The sequence below is a fragment of the Castor canadensis genome, chromosome 4 (genome assembly GCF_047511655.1).
Source record: "Castor canadensis chromosome 4, mCasCan1.hap1v2, whole genome shotgun sequence".
NCBI lineage: Eukaryota > Metazoa > Chordata > Mammalia > Rodentia > Castoridae > Castor > Castor canadensis.
The window spans coordinates 83,148,852-83,161,930 of record NC_133389.1 but is presented as its reverse complement, the minus strand read 5'-3'; the positions used below and the strand labels follow the sequence as shown (position 1 = coordinate 83,161,930).

The window sequence follows — 13,079 nt, the reverse complement described above, 5'->3', positions numbered from 1 at the left end:
AACCTTTGTGCCAGTCCTCTCTTTAAGCTGCCAAAAATTTTATTTTACCCTTAGTGATGAGGGGAAGGATCTGGGTATTCCCCCATGAAATCTGAATTGTGAACTTGAGATCCACAGTCTCAAACTCATCTTCCTGAAACACGCAAACCAGAGCTAGACCAGTCACCACCTTAGTGACAACAACACTCCTACCATATTTCTTTCTTTCTTTTTTTGAACTCAGGACCTCCCACTGGTTCAGGTACTCTAGCACTTGAGCCATACCTCCAGCCCTTTTTCACTTCATTTTTCAGATAAGGTCTTGTGGTTTTGCCCAGGCCAGACTCATACCTCAACCCTCCTACCTATGCCTCCAGAGTAGTTGGGATTACAGATGTGAGCCATGACACCCCGCCTACTCCTGTCTTATTTCCGAATAGGGTATCAATGTGATTATTAGAATAGATTTCTTCCAATTAAGTCTTTAGAAATGACTGTGAACAGTGTACCCAAGAGCAAAGCTAGTTTTCAAAGTTACCCAACGAGGGCTGGGGTATGGCTCAAGTGGTAGAGCAGCAGTCTTGCAAGCCTAAGGCCCTGAGTTCAAACCCCATACTGCCAAAAAAAAAAAATTACTTTCTCAAAGTTACCCAACGAACAAATAATAGAACCCACAGAGAGTCAAAAAAAATTAGTAACATCTGTGGCGTGCACGGGCTTCTTTCCATTGATAAAGATATAGGTCCAGCTCAGCCAGCCTACCTCTAGGGTCACCTGTGGCTCCTAGGACTAGGAAAGAGAGCCTAGGAGACATCCATGGGCAGATGGGGGGAGGAGAGCATTCAGGGACACTTACTCCAGGCCAGGCACCAGTCACTCTTCAGCCACAAAAGACCCATCCATCTCCACCACCCAGGAAGGGAGGAATTACCACAGTGCTTCCTTAAGACCAGCCACGTGGATAATCACCCCTAAGGGGCTTAAAACTTCACTGGGACACTACATTTCTTTTCAACGAAGTGTATAATGCACATATTCCCATAGTGGTGGTGTCTCCGGCAGCCCTTTCTGCATTTCAAGTGCCTTGGAAATAATAATTTCCAGAAATACTGCCCACTAGTCACTTTTTTGAAAAAAAAAAGAGCAAGGTCCTGGGTCTGTGTTTCTATAAAAGCTCCTGTATCTGGTAGTAAATAATTACAATGAGTGTTTCAATCTACTTGCATCCCCACCACTCCCAACTCTAAAGAACTCCACAGGAGGACTTAACAGTTGCTTACTGGGTTTTTACCAGTTTTAAAGAGAAATAAGAGTTTGTGCATTTGTCTTCAAATCTAATATTTTTGACAATGAAAATCCCAGCTAGATAAAAGAGATCCTATTTTGGATGAGGAATTTCACCGAATCAAGACAGAAGTTGGCCATGAACGGGTCATTCGAGACCTGGAGGAGGTAGGTGTCTTCCTTTTGTCTGTAATCTAATGATTGGCAGTTCTTTAAATGCTTGCTTCTAAAAATTCTAAACAATTTTGTAGATTCCTTCACCAAGAGATAGCTGATCATGTGTCATATACTTTTTTAATACGTGTTCTGAAAAGCATCAAAACTCTTAGTGAAAGTTTCTCTTCAAATTGGCAGCATCAGCATCCTACACTGTGGCTCCTCCCTTCTGCTCCACCTCTTTTTCTTCCTTTTTTTTTTTTTTTTTTTTTTTTGCCTCCCTTTGATCGCCACAGCATAGGGAGGTCCTCTAGGTGGGTCCCTGACCTCTGTTCACTGCCTCCTTCCCCTTGGTGGAAAGAAGGCAAGACCGGAAGGCAGAAGCCTGAGTTCTGGTTCCAACTCTGTGGCAGAGCTGGGACCCAAAACAAGCCTCTTAGCTGTGACATGTGACATAGCCCCTCCACCTGCTCCATTGTCTAACATTTTCTGGTTAAAACTCCAGCTTTTGATCTTAACAATGAAAATTATTTTTTCCTAATCTCCCCCACCTTGTGTTATTCTTACTCTTCTGTCCTGGGTTTGCCATGTTTGAGTTACTTTTTTACCTCTTTCCTGCTCCCCCTCTAGCTGAAAAATCTAGCCAGTAGCTTTCCACAGGCCACACCCAAGTCTGACCTGCCTGTCTCACGTGTGGCTAATCCCACAAGGTTTCCTTCCTTTGCCTGCCCCCCCTCAGCCCACTGCACTGGCCAGCGTGAGACCTATTCATTTCTGGTGACCATTTCCCTGCTCAAGAACTTACAGAACCCCAGCACTGGCCTCTCTATACCTGCACCCCCTCCTCTCCATTTGTTCCCTGGCTTGTGCACCCTGGTGTGGGACTCTCACACAGTGCTGACCCTGGGCACCCAGGTCCTCCTTCCCAGCCAGGATCTCACAGTCCATTCCTCTCGGTTCTGGATGCAGTGCTGCCCCTCCCAGTGGGGCTGTGATTTCCACATGACTTTACCTTCTTCCTCAGGTTGCACATTTGCTTAAGCTGCCCTAAACTAGACTGAAAGTCTTGTCTTTCCCCACTGGCCCTCAACTCCAGAAGCCTTCCCTGTGACACCGAATACCCCAAAATGGCTGACTAAGTGGTCAGAACAAATAAATAATACCTTGACTTGGAATCAAACTCTGAAATGTTTTAACTGAATACTTGTGCTAGGATTTAGAATTTAAGTGTAAGGTGTGCCTGTGTTTTCTATTCACAGAAAATCCAGGAATTTCATCCTAATTTTGATCCACTCATTAATAATATTTGGATCAACAGATTCAGGGCCCAAAGACGGTTCCAACAAGCAGCACGCAGGGTGAGTCAGCTCCACGTTAGAGCCTTGATTTGTTTAGTCATCAGCACAAGGAAGTCAAACAATGGCTTTTTTAATAACATCTTCATTGAAATACAATTCACATACCATAAAAATCGACTTTGTAAAGTATCCAACTGAGTAGGTTTTTGGTATACTCACAGAATTGGGCAGCCACCATCACTACCTAATTTTAGAAAATTTTTACCACCCCCAAAAGGAACTCAGTATCCATTTGCAGCCACTCCCCATTCCCTCCTTTCTCTACCCCTGGAAACCACTAATCTTTCAGTGCCTGTGGATTTGCCTTTTCTGGACATTTCGTATAAATGGAATCATATATACATGTGGCCTTTTGTAACTGACTTCTTTCACTTAATGTATTTTCAAGTTCATTAGCATTGTAGCATGTGTAAGTAACCTGTTCCTTGTTGTGGTTGCATAATATTCCATTATGTGAATAGACCACATTTTCTTCGTTCATTCACTGATAGACCATCCACTTGTTTTCTCCTTTTGCTATTATGAGCAGTGCTGCTATGACATTCATGTGCAAATTAGTAGATAACAGTTTTCAACTCTCTTGGGCATGTTTACCTAGGAGTGGCATTGCTGGGGCATATGGTAAGCTCTAAAACAATGAGATTTGGGTCAGTTGTTTCCAGAGAGAACTGAGAATTCCAGAGGGTTCTTGTCCCTCACATTGGGCATATGACTTCCCTTCCAAAGGTGTCCTCTCCTGCTGCTGCTTCACCTAAAGCTGTCTGCCACCCACTGAGTGCATCATTAGCTCCAGTGGCTTCCAGTTGTCAGGATAAAATAAAGACCCTGAGCGTCTAATCCCAGCAGGGGGTGTCAAGTGACCTTGGGTCTGGCTGCAGCCACATCTCTTCAGCAGCCCACTTCCTCTACACTGTCCCCGTCCCCATCCCTGTCTTCCAGACACTCCATGCTCATTCCCTACTGTGAGCCTGTTTCTGCTGCCACCCTTCAGCTCCAGTGCCTCTCTGCTGCACTTCACGAGTCCCACCTGCCCTTGGGCCAGCTCAAGTCTACTTCTCCTCCAAGAAGCAATCTCTTGGCACTGAAGGATCCACCCGGTGCCTTTTGCATCTCCCACTGCAATAGATCTCTCAACCCTGTCCTTCCAGCGTGGCTTCTCTAGGGGGCAGGGCCATACCTCAAGCAAGGGAGAGCAGTGATTAAGACCTATGTGTAGTCAGGCATAAGTGGCTCACACCTGTAATCCTAGCTATTTTGGAGACTGAGGTCATGAAGATCGTGGTTCAAGGCCAGACTAGGAAAATAGTTCATGAGACCCCCCATCTCTAAAATAACCAGAGCAAAAAGGACAAGTGTGGCTCAAGTGATAGAGCACCTGCTTTGCAAATGTGAAGCCCTGAGTTCAAATCCCAGTCCCACAATAAAAGAAGAGAGACTGGTGTAAGTCAGCTTTCCATTTCTGTGACAAAATACCTGAGATAATCAGCTTACAGGAGGAAGGCTCATTGCTTTAGCCATTTCAGTCCATGCTCAGGTGGCACTGTTGTTTTCAAGCCTATGGCAGGAAACAAGTGACAGAGGCGGCTCCCCACCTCATAGTGGCCAGAAAGCAAAGGAAAAACAAACAAACAAAAAAAGGAAGGGCATGGGTCCCAACATCTGGTTAAGGGCACACACCCAATGACCTAACTTCCTCCCACTAGGCTCCACCTCCTAAAGGTTCCACCACCTCTCAGTAGTGCTGCGGGCTGGCAGCCATGCCTTTAGCACATGGGTTTGCTGGGCATTTAAGACACAACCATGACCCTGGGGCTCTGGGACCCAAATGCCTATGAACTTTCTGATCTTGGACAAGTGGCACAATCTCTGTGCCTCAATTTCCCCATCTGAGCTCTGAAGATGATAGGAATACCTGCCTGCCAGGCTTGCTGTGAGGGGCAAGTGAGCAGCTGTATATCAGGGGCCCCAGAAGTCTGTGCTGCAGGTTTCCTTCCACGAAGTCCCCCAGCCTGGATTGGCGATGCTACCTGTGTCAGATGATCTGCTCACCAACCTCTAGGCCCCGTGGAACCAGTGTGCTGGGCCTTGTTCTCTGTATACACAAAGAGCAGGGGCAGCCATGGGATGCTCAGGAAAGGGGAGAGAGAGGCAGCACAGAGCTGGGCCTTACAGAGGAAGACACAGCTGTTCACAGTGTGCAACACTAGCAAGAGACTGGCCAGGCCAGTTTGCCATGGCACGGACTAGCCCAGCTCTTCTTCAGCGAGCCCTCAGCCCGGGAAAGAGCTGCTCGTGGTTGGTGCTTTGTTCTTAGTGATGGCTCAGTCTTTTGCTCGCATGCCATAGCAAGAACTGTCAGTTCTATGTGCCAATCTCTCCCCAGCCTAGCAACCTTCTGCTGTCCCCCAAGCTGAGCCCCAGCTCAGCCTCTCTCACCTGGACCACCGCCACAGGTCACCCAATAGCAGCCAGAGGAGTTCTTGCAAAGCAGAAAGATGACCACACCTGTCCCCTGCTAAATCAGACCTTCCAAAGGCTTCCCGTCCCAATGATAATGAAATGTGGTTTTTAATCCAGGCTACAAGGCCACACTGAATTCCTCTCTGTCCCTTTGTTCCTGCATCGGATCTTTGTGCCATCCACTTCCTCTGCTCAGTGTTGTCTTCTTGTCCTGTCCTCCTGTCACTCAGGCTTACTTCACCTCCTCAGAGACACCTTCCCTCATTATCTTTGTGTTTATCTTTATTCCCCTCAGTCTTGCCCTCATGTATTTGTCCTTTTTTATTTCACATGGCTTTCATCATGTCTATTTGTTTAAGGGTTTATTGTCATCCCACTCCAGCACACACACACACACACACACACACACACACACACACACACAGACGGAATGACAGCCCCATGCAGGCAGGACACTTCTTTGCTCCTCTGTGTCTCCAATGGCTTGCACAGAGCTGAGCACAAAGTAGCCACGTCACAGTCTTTGTTAGATAAAAGAGTTCTTGAGGAGACAAAAAAGAGTGCTGATGCACCGGGAGCACTTCCCTGTGGCAGCACGGCTTGATGCAAAGCTCAGCCAGCACTACCCAGGAGCCTCAGCCCCAAGCTAAGATCACCCCCTAATTCTGAAAAGAGCACAGAGGTATAGTGTTACTAGTCAGCTACATCTGTAAGAAAGAAAGAAGAGGATGTTGGGGCTCCCAAATCCGGTGGGACAAGTACCCAGGTAAATTCCTATTGTCCAGACCACGAGGTCCCCATGGCTGTAGTCTGGGGCAGCAAGCCACTCTCCCTGGGACTTCTGACTCAGAGGGGTGGTCTCAGCCCTTAGTTGCAACTGGGAAAAGTGAATTCAAGTAAACACCAAATTTAGCAAAATTCCTCATTTGAAACCATTTTTCTTTCCAACCCTAGATCATGCGTGAGCGACGGCTGCTGAATATGCTGGGGGCTGTTCGTGAAATGGACAAAGAAGGCATAATGAAAAAGCTCGATCAAGCGAAACAGCTGTTCATTCGAGGTAAAGCGTGGCTATGAAGTGCAGGCTCGCTGGGACCAATGTCTTTGGAATGAAGTGAGCTGTGGGGAATAAAGAGTTTCATCAGTCACGTGTTAGCTTCCCATTGCAGCTCAGCAAGCCACCACAAACTTAACAGCTTAAAGCAACACATGTTTCTGATGTCACAGGTCTGGAGGTCAGAAGTCTAAAATGAGAGTGTCAGCAGGCTGGCTCCTCTGGAGGCTTTCTGGGAGAATCCATCGTGTTCTTGCCTTTTCCAGCTTCTGGAGGCCGCCTGCCTGCCTTGCCTCATGGACCCTTCCTCACAGCACTCAGTCTCTTCCATAAAGACACCACATGCCCTTCTCTGACTTACCCTTCTGCCTCCCTCGTGTCAGCCCTGTGATTTCACCAGATCCATCTGGATAGTCCAGAATGATCCCCGCAATTCACGATGCTTAATCCCATCCTCAGATTCTCTTTTACGTGTAAAGGAGCACATCCCCACATACCCAGGGAGTAGGATGTGGATACCTTAGGCGCCATTACTCCACCTGTCTCTTAGTATAATACCAGATCTCCATAGTCCGGCTGACGGAGAAATACCTGCCCAGATAACAATAAACAAAATCAACCCCTCCCAGACCGAGCTGTAACATCTGTGAACTTTGACCGGGGCTTCAACTCTTGTTTTGGACCCTTGCTTTCTCTTGTCACCAGACAGATGAGGATAGTTGTCATTTATGCTTGTTGATCGACTGTCCAAACCTGGGGTTTCTCAACCTAGCATTTGTTGGGGAGCTTTTAAATCTTAAATTGTCTTTGCTGCTTAAAGCAATTCTGATCCTCTGGTCCTGTGGCTGACTGGGGCAGTTAGTGGCCAGTGTCTAGTAACTTCTAGGAGTCCAAAGCCATGTCGCCGTTTCTTCTGGTTAGATTTTTTCCTGCAGACAGACCCTGCTCCCCTGAGGCCTTCTTCCCTCTCCACCACGATCCAGATGTGTATTTCCCAAAACATTTTGTGCCATTTTAATTATTCTCTTTTTTCCTTCTATGTTATGTTTATTTCTGATATTGAAGTTTCTAATAAACGCTTAACAAAAAAAAGTAAAACTTACCCATATATCATGTGTAGTTAGCCATCTATAAGATTATAAGATGTCTTTCTCTAATTTTAACATTTTTCTTTGTCGAATTCGCCCCAAATATTTTAATTAAGAATTACAGTTTTTTGGGTGTACCTGAAAGTAGGCTAGGGATTAGCAGGGATTAGGAAGGAAGAGGGGAGGGGAAGGTAGAAAAAAGGAGACTGGGCTTGCTCAATGCATGCTACATACACCTGTGGAAATATCACACTGAACCCCATTACTATTTACAAGTAACACTTGTTAATAGAAATGTTTAAAGAATTATAGTTTGAGGAAGCTAAAGTGAAATTTAAAAATTTAAAACTAGAGAAGTGGTTGAAGTAAAGAAAGGGGAACTAAAAATGGAAATGCATGTTATTATACATATATATATATATATATACATGTGTGCATAAAATATTCATTTTGAGATGATATGTAGAAAATATGCAAGTAAAGATGGTGGTTTCACATAAAAACACCTTGAGGACGCCCTCAACGTACCATCTTACCTTTCACCCTTAGAGAAGAAAACCTCCATATACCTTCAGCCACAAGTCAGTCAGGAAGATTGTGAATGTCACTTCTCAGTCCAGTCCAAAGAAGTGCTGCCCTTCGCCTTCCCATCCTACACCCCTCCTCAGGACTCCAACGAGCTGGTGGGTGCCTTCAACTGTGGCTGGGGTGGGCGTGACCATACGGTTGCTGGGCAGGTTATTGGAAAATCCAACCTGAGTCCCTTCACTTCCTATGAAAGGCTCCAAAAGGGACCTGTGCCCAGGGGATTATGACCAGTGGGAAACCAGGGAGCTTCTACTGCCATCTGCCCTGCCCCTGGAATTCCTGGCACACCTGGTACACCTGCGCTGAGCTCCCGGATAATGCAGGCTGGGTCCTCCCCAGTCTGCAACCGAGCATATAGGCTGCCCTGAAATTGGGTCTGGGAGGCTGTGGCAGGGAGGAATTGAGAGGCCACGTGACCCAGGGAGGCAGCTGAGCCTTCTGCAACAGAAGGCCAAGACAAGGGCAGCCTCTCTGTCTGGACCCAGCCTAGTAAGAGGGAGTGCAGCCTCAGGTCTGACAAAATTCCATCTCTCTCTCTCTCCCCTCTCTCTCTCCATCTCTGTCTCACACACACACACACACACACACACACACACACACACACACACACAATTCATCCTCTTTCCTTATGGGTACAATGATGCACTATAAGAAAAATAATAATTAACTTTTCCTTGTAGTTAAGTGTTCTGGGTTATGACCTCATTCAGTATTCAACAAATCTTGTGCTAGTTGTATCATTTTGCAGTTGAGGAAACTAAGGTCCAGCATCCCATAACCAGCTATAAACCATGGCTCAAGTTCACAGAATGAGTAAAATAAAGTGTGCTGAAATCTTCACTGCAAGTGCATATGCAAAATATTTTTATTTCAAAGAATAAACCTGTCATTCACATCCTAAAATATTCATTAAGCATTGTAGGTTAATGTACTCAAGAGTTACAGGACTGAATTCAGAAGTCCCATGTTTTTTGTTCTTGATAGTCAATTGACTTGATAGATTAGAATATTTGGTTCCTAGGCATCAGTGAGCCTGTGACTTTCACATAAGAATAATGCTCAGTAGTTAGTGGTAAAGAGGGTGGTAGGGTGGAAAGGGATGATTACTGTGCTCTGGAGCCTGTCTCTCATTTCTGAGTAGGTCAAAGCTTGGCATGTCCTCTGGTATTTAGTGAATGCTGCTAAGACTGATGGCAAATGCAGTGCTCAACCTTCCTGTCTGTAAAAGAAGACCTTGTTAATTTATTCCATAGATACTGGGTTTATCCATTCTAAGATGCACTGTTTTTTTTACATTTAGCATCTTTGAGATTGAGAAACCTCTTACAAATGAGGGCATGTGCACATTGCATCCCACTGACTCAATGGTGGTGTCTTAGAGTAAGTGATGTGTGGTGTTCATTGAGAACCCATTGAGTGCCCACCTTGTGCCAGGCCCTGTTCTGGTTCTCTGGGCATCTGAGACAGACAAGCATCTATGGAAGGCCAGCCCAGGGAGCAAAGCTGCCAGAGCAGCAGGACTGCAGTGTATCTTGGCAAAGGTCTTAGCTTCCAAGAGAAGCTCTGAAGCTGGCATAGGGTGACAGGACCCAGCCTTTGTGCCTTGGCTTCAACCTATCATTGGAGGCAGGCTGCAGGAGGAAGGACTTGTAACTTGAGTGACACAGCTCCCTTCAGCTGAGGCCTGGTTGTGGGGGACTGAGGGGGGTCTAGGTGACGCGTTGTGCCTTCATGGCATTACACAATAAAAAGAATATTCACAGACACTGAGAGACATGAAGAGGGGCTGGCCAGGGCTGCCTTTGTGTGTGTCATACATCAAGTGGCAACTGTGGATGCGAGAAGGGCCACTTTGAGATAGAATGTCACATAACGTCTCAAAATGTCATGGGAACAGGAGCACAGCTGGTTTTGATTTTTTCTACTTTTCACATTTTAGGCTCCTGACGGTCTTGGACTGGTTCCAATTAAGTCTTCAGAAGTTCAAATCAAGCAGAGTTATTCCTTCTTCAATTTGCAGGTCAGGCCTGTCCACGTAACATTCATTATTTGGGTTTCTTATGAAATGAACAAAATATTCTCAAACTTGACTTAACACTCGTGTATTAGCTTTGTTGTATTGTATCTTATGCTGAGCGACATGCCGTGTGCCTCTCTGCTATTATTTGACGGTATGTTAGAGGTAGCCCATGTCCTTTTCCCTGACATGACTATGGAAACCCAGGTCTTTACTCTGTAGATATGTGTGCTTCATGCCATGCCTGTATGAAATACTCCCACCACATCTATTAGAAATTTCAGGAAAAAACACAGGTGAAGTGAACACACATTAGTTAGCCTTTCTTGAAGCCACTAATATGACCACTTCCGGTTTTGAAAATAAAAATATTTCAGTATGTATCTACAGTTAAGGCATATGGTATAAAAAGCAATCATGAACACTGATGTGTGTGGAGAACCAGGCTCAGGACTGGCACTGACATCTGTTCAGTACTGGCCCAAACTCACAGTTGCCACAATCTGCCAATGGATGACAGGGTGACTCACTTTTGCCATTAGGCAACTATTGTTGAGAAGTCACTGCCTCCAAATGGTACTGGCTTTTCAAGGATATTCAATCAATTGTCTTCTTGCACCCTCAGGTCCCTCAACTGTACAAAATGAAGGGATATCAACCATTCTCCACCCAGAAGGCTTCAGTCAGTTACAGACCCCAAAAGCTTGCTCGATCCCTGAAGCAAGGAGCTGAGGTGACATGTCTTTACCTCCAAGAACTGCTCTCACTTTCCCCTCTTATTCTGGTATCAAGACTAACTTCTGTTCTTGGTCCTTACACAGGATGAAGTCACCACCATCATAGCCCTTCCAAATAAGGACTCCACAGAGCTCTCTGGCAAGTCCTCCATCCTGAGCATGAAGCCACCCGAGGGCTTAGCCATGGGTGTAGAATATAACCCACTTTATATTTTCGTGAGTAACAGTTGGCCTTGTGTTCTATGTTCCTTACTTCCTGTAAGAAATCAAAAGCTGTTCTTGGGAATATTTTCTCCTCCTTGCAATTTCAAGTGTCTTATTTTGTTTGTTACTGTTGTTTCAGTGCTGGGGATTGAACCCAGAGCCTCAGGCATGCCATGCAAGCCCTCCATCACTAAGCTGTATCCCCAGCCTGAGAATTTCAAGTGTAAAACATTATCTCACCTTTGAAATCGCTTGCCGTTATTTATTGTTTGGGCGAATCAATGTTTCTGTCATAATAATTCCAGCACTCATTTCTATGACAGCAGCTTTATGATCTTTTGTACTTGTCTGCCCCAAAAATGAAATCAAAAGAGAAATTAGGAAATATTTTTAACTAAATGAAAATGCATACAAACAAAAAAGTAGTAGGAAATTCACAGCACTGTACACCTACATTAGAAAAGAAGAAAGGTCTCAAATTAATGTCCAGGTTTGCCCATTTAAGACATTAGAAAAAGAAGAGGCAGAAGAAACCTAAACTAATCAGAGATAAGAAATAGTAAGGAGGGCACCCTCTCCTGAGACCCCTGCCAGCTCTGGGAGCTATACTTTTTGCTACCTTTCTACCTCAATAAACTCTCCCGGAGATTAGGGTGAGGGTAAGTGGCAGATAGACTTCATATACCTGTATGAAACAGAACAAAGAAACCTCTTGCAATTGCTTTAAGTGGGGCAGGAAGGGGTTTGAGGGGGCGAGACAATGGGGGTGATGTAAATAATGTACAATATAAGTCTAATAGGAATTGTCACTGTGAATCCCCCCATATAATGAATACATCCTAATAAAAATTTTTTTTAAATAAGCTCTCCTGCTTTACTCACAAAAAAGAAATAATAAGGATCCAATTAAAAACAATGAAATATTTAAAGAGAGAGAAACCTGGTTCTTTGAAATGATCAGTAAAATGGATAAACCTCTAACGAAACTGATCAAGAATGAGAAAGGTGACATCACTATAGATTCTACAGATATTTAAAAAGGTAAGTTAATATTATGAAAACTTTATGCTAGTAAATTCAACAACTTAAGTTAAATATTCTAATTTATTTAAGGGGAAGATAAGTAATCAAATATTCGAGAGAAGATAAATAACCCATACATCTCTATGTCTATTAAAGAAATTAAATTAATGGCTAAAAACCTTCTCACAAAGAAAACATCAGGACCAAATGCCTTCAGGAGAATTCTGTCTAATTTTTAAAGAAGAAATAATGCCAAGTCCATAAAAACTGTTCCAGAAAACAGAAAAGGGATATCTATTCCTGAACTCTTCCAAAGCTACCCTGCTACCAAAGCTAGGCATAGACATTATAGGAAGAATAATAGAACAGACCAATATTCTTCATGAACATACAACAAAATCTTGTCACAAAATTTTAACAAATTAAATCCATCATGATATAAAAGGGCAGAGTATCATAACCAAGTCAGGGTTTGTGCAAGAAAACAAGATTAGTTTAGCATTCAAAACTTAATGTACCTATGGATTAACAGACCAAAAGGCAAACACAATATGATCATCTCAGTAAGTACAGAGAAATTGTATAATGTTCATCCCTGATAACTATTTTCAGTGATGGAGAAAACTTTCTCAACCTGGTAAATGGAATCAATTAAAAATCCCGAGTCAGATGCCAGTGGCTCACGCCTGTAATCTCAGCTACTTAGGAGGCAGAGATCAGGAGGATCATGATTCGAAGCCAGCCTGTGGATCAGGTTTGTGAAAAAGCTCAGGGACCCCATCTTAACAAATAACTGGACATGGTGGTATACACCTGTCATCCCAGCTACTCAGGAAGCTGAGAGCATAAGGATTGTGGTTCCAAACCAACCCATGCAAAGAGTTCATGAGACCCTGTGTCAACAGAAGAGATCTGGGTGTGGTGGCTTGTGCCTGTCATCCCAACTATGGCAGGAAACATAAATAGGAAGATCAAGGTTCAGGCAGGCCCGAGCAAGATCCGATGTCAAAAATAGAGCCAAAAGGACTGGAGGTTGTGGCTCATGCAGTAAAATGCCTGCCTAGTAAGTGCAAAGCCCTGTGATCACACCCCAGTACTGCATAAACAAATAAACCCCAGAACTAATATCAA

General features: G+C 44.4%; 1 protein-coding gene across 1 annotated transcript in view; it reads left to right on the top strand.

Annotated features, from left to right (window-relative positions):
* Cfap221 (cilia and flagella associated protein 221) overlaps positions 1-13,079 on the top strand; it is an 85,714-nt gene that overhangs the window by 51,799 nt on the left and 20,836 nt on the right. Inside the window, exons 13-19 of the mRNA XM_020184091.2 lie at positions 1,342-1,431; positions 2,679-2,777; positions 6,192-6,297; positions 7,929-8,062; positions 9,907-9,987; positions 10,610-10,717; positions 10,806-10,937. Coding sequence (XP_020039680.2) covers positions 1,342-1,431; positions 2,679-2,777; positions 6,192-6,297; positions 7,929-8,062; positions 9,907-9,987; positions 10,610-10,717; positions 10,806-10,937 — 750 coding nt within the window. The remainder of the gene's footprint in view (positions 1-1,341; positions 1,432-2,678; positions 2,778-6,191; positions 6,298-7,928; positions 8,063-9,906; positions 9,988-10,609; positions 10,718-10,805; positions 10,938-13,079) is intronic.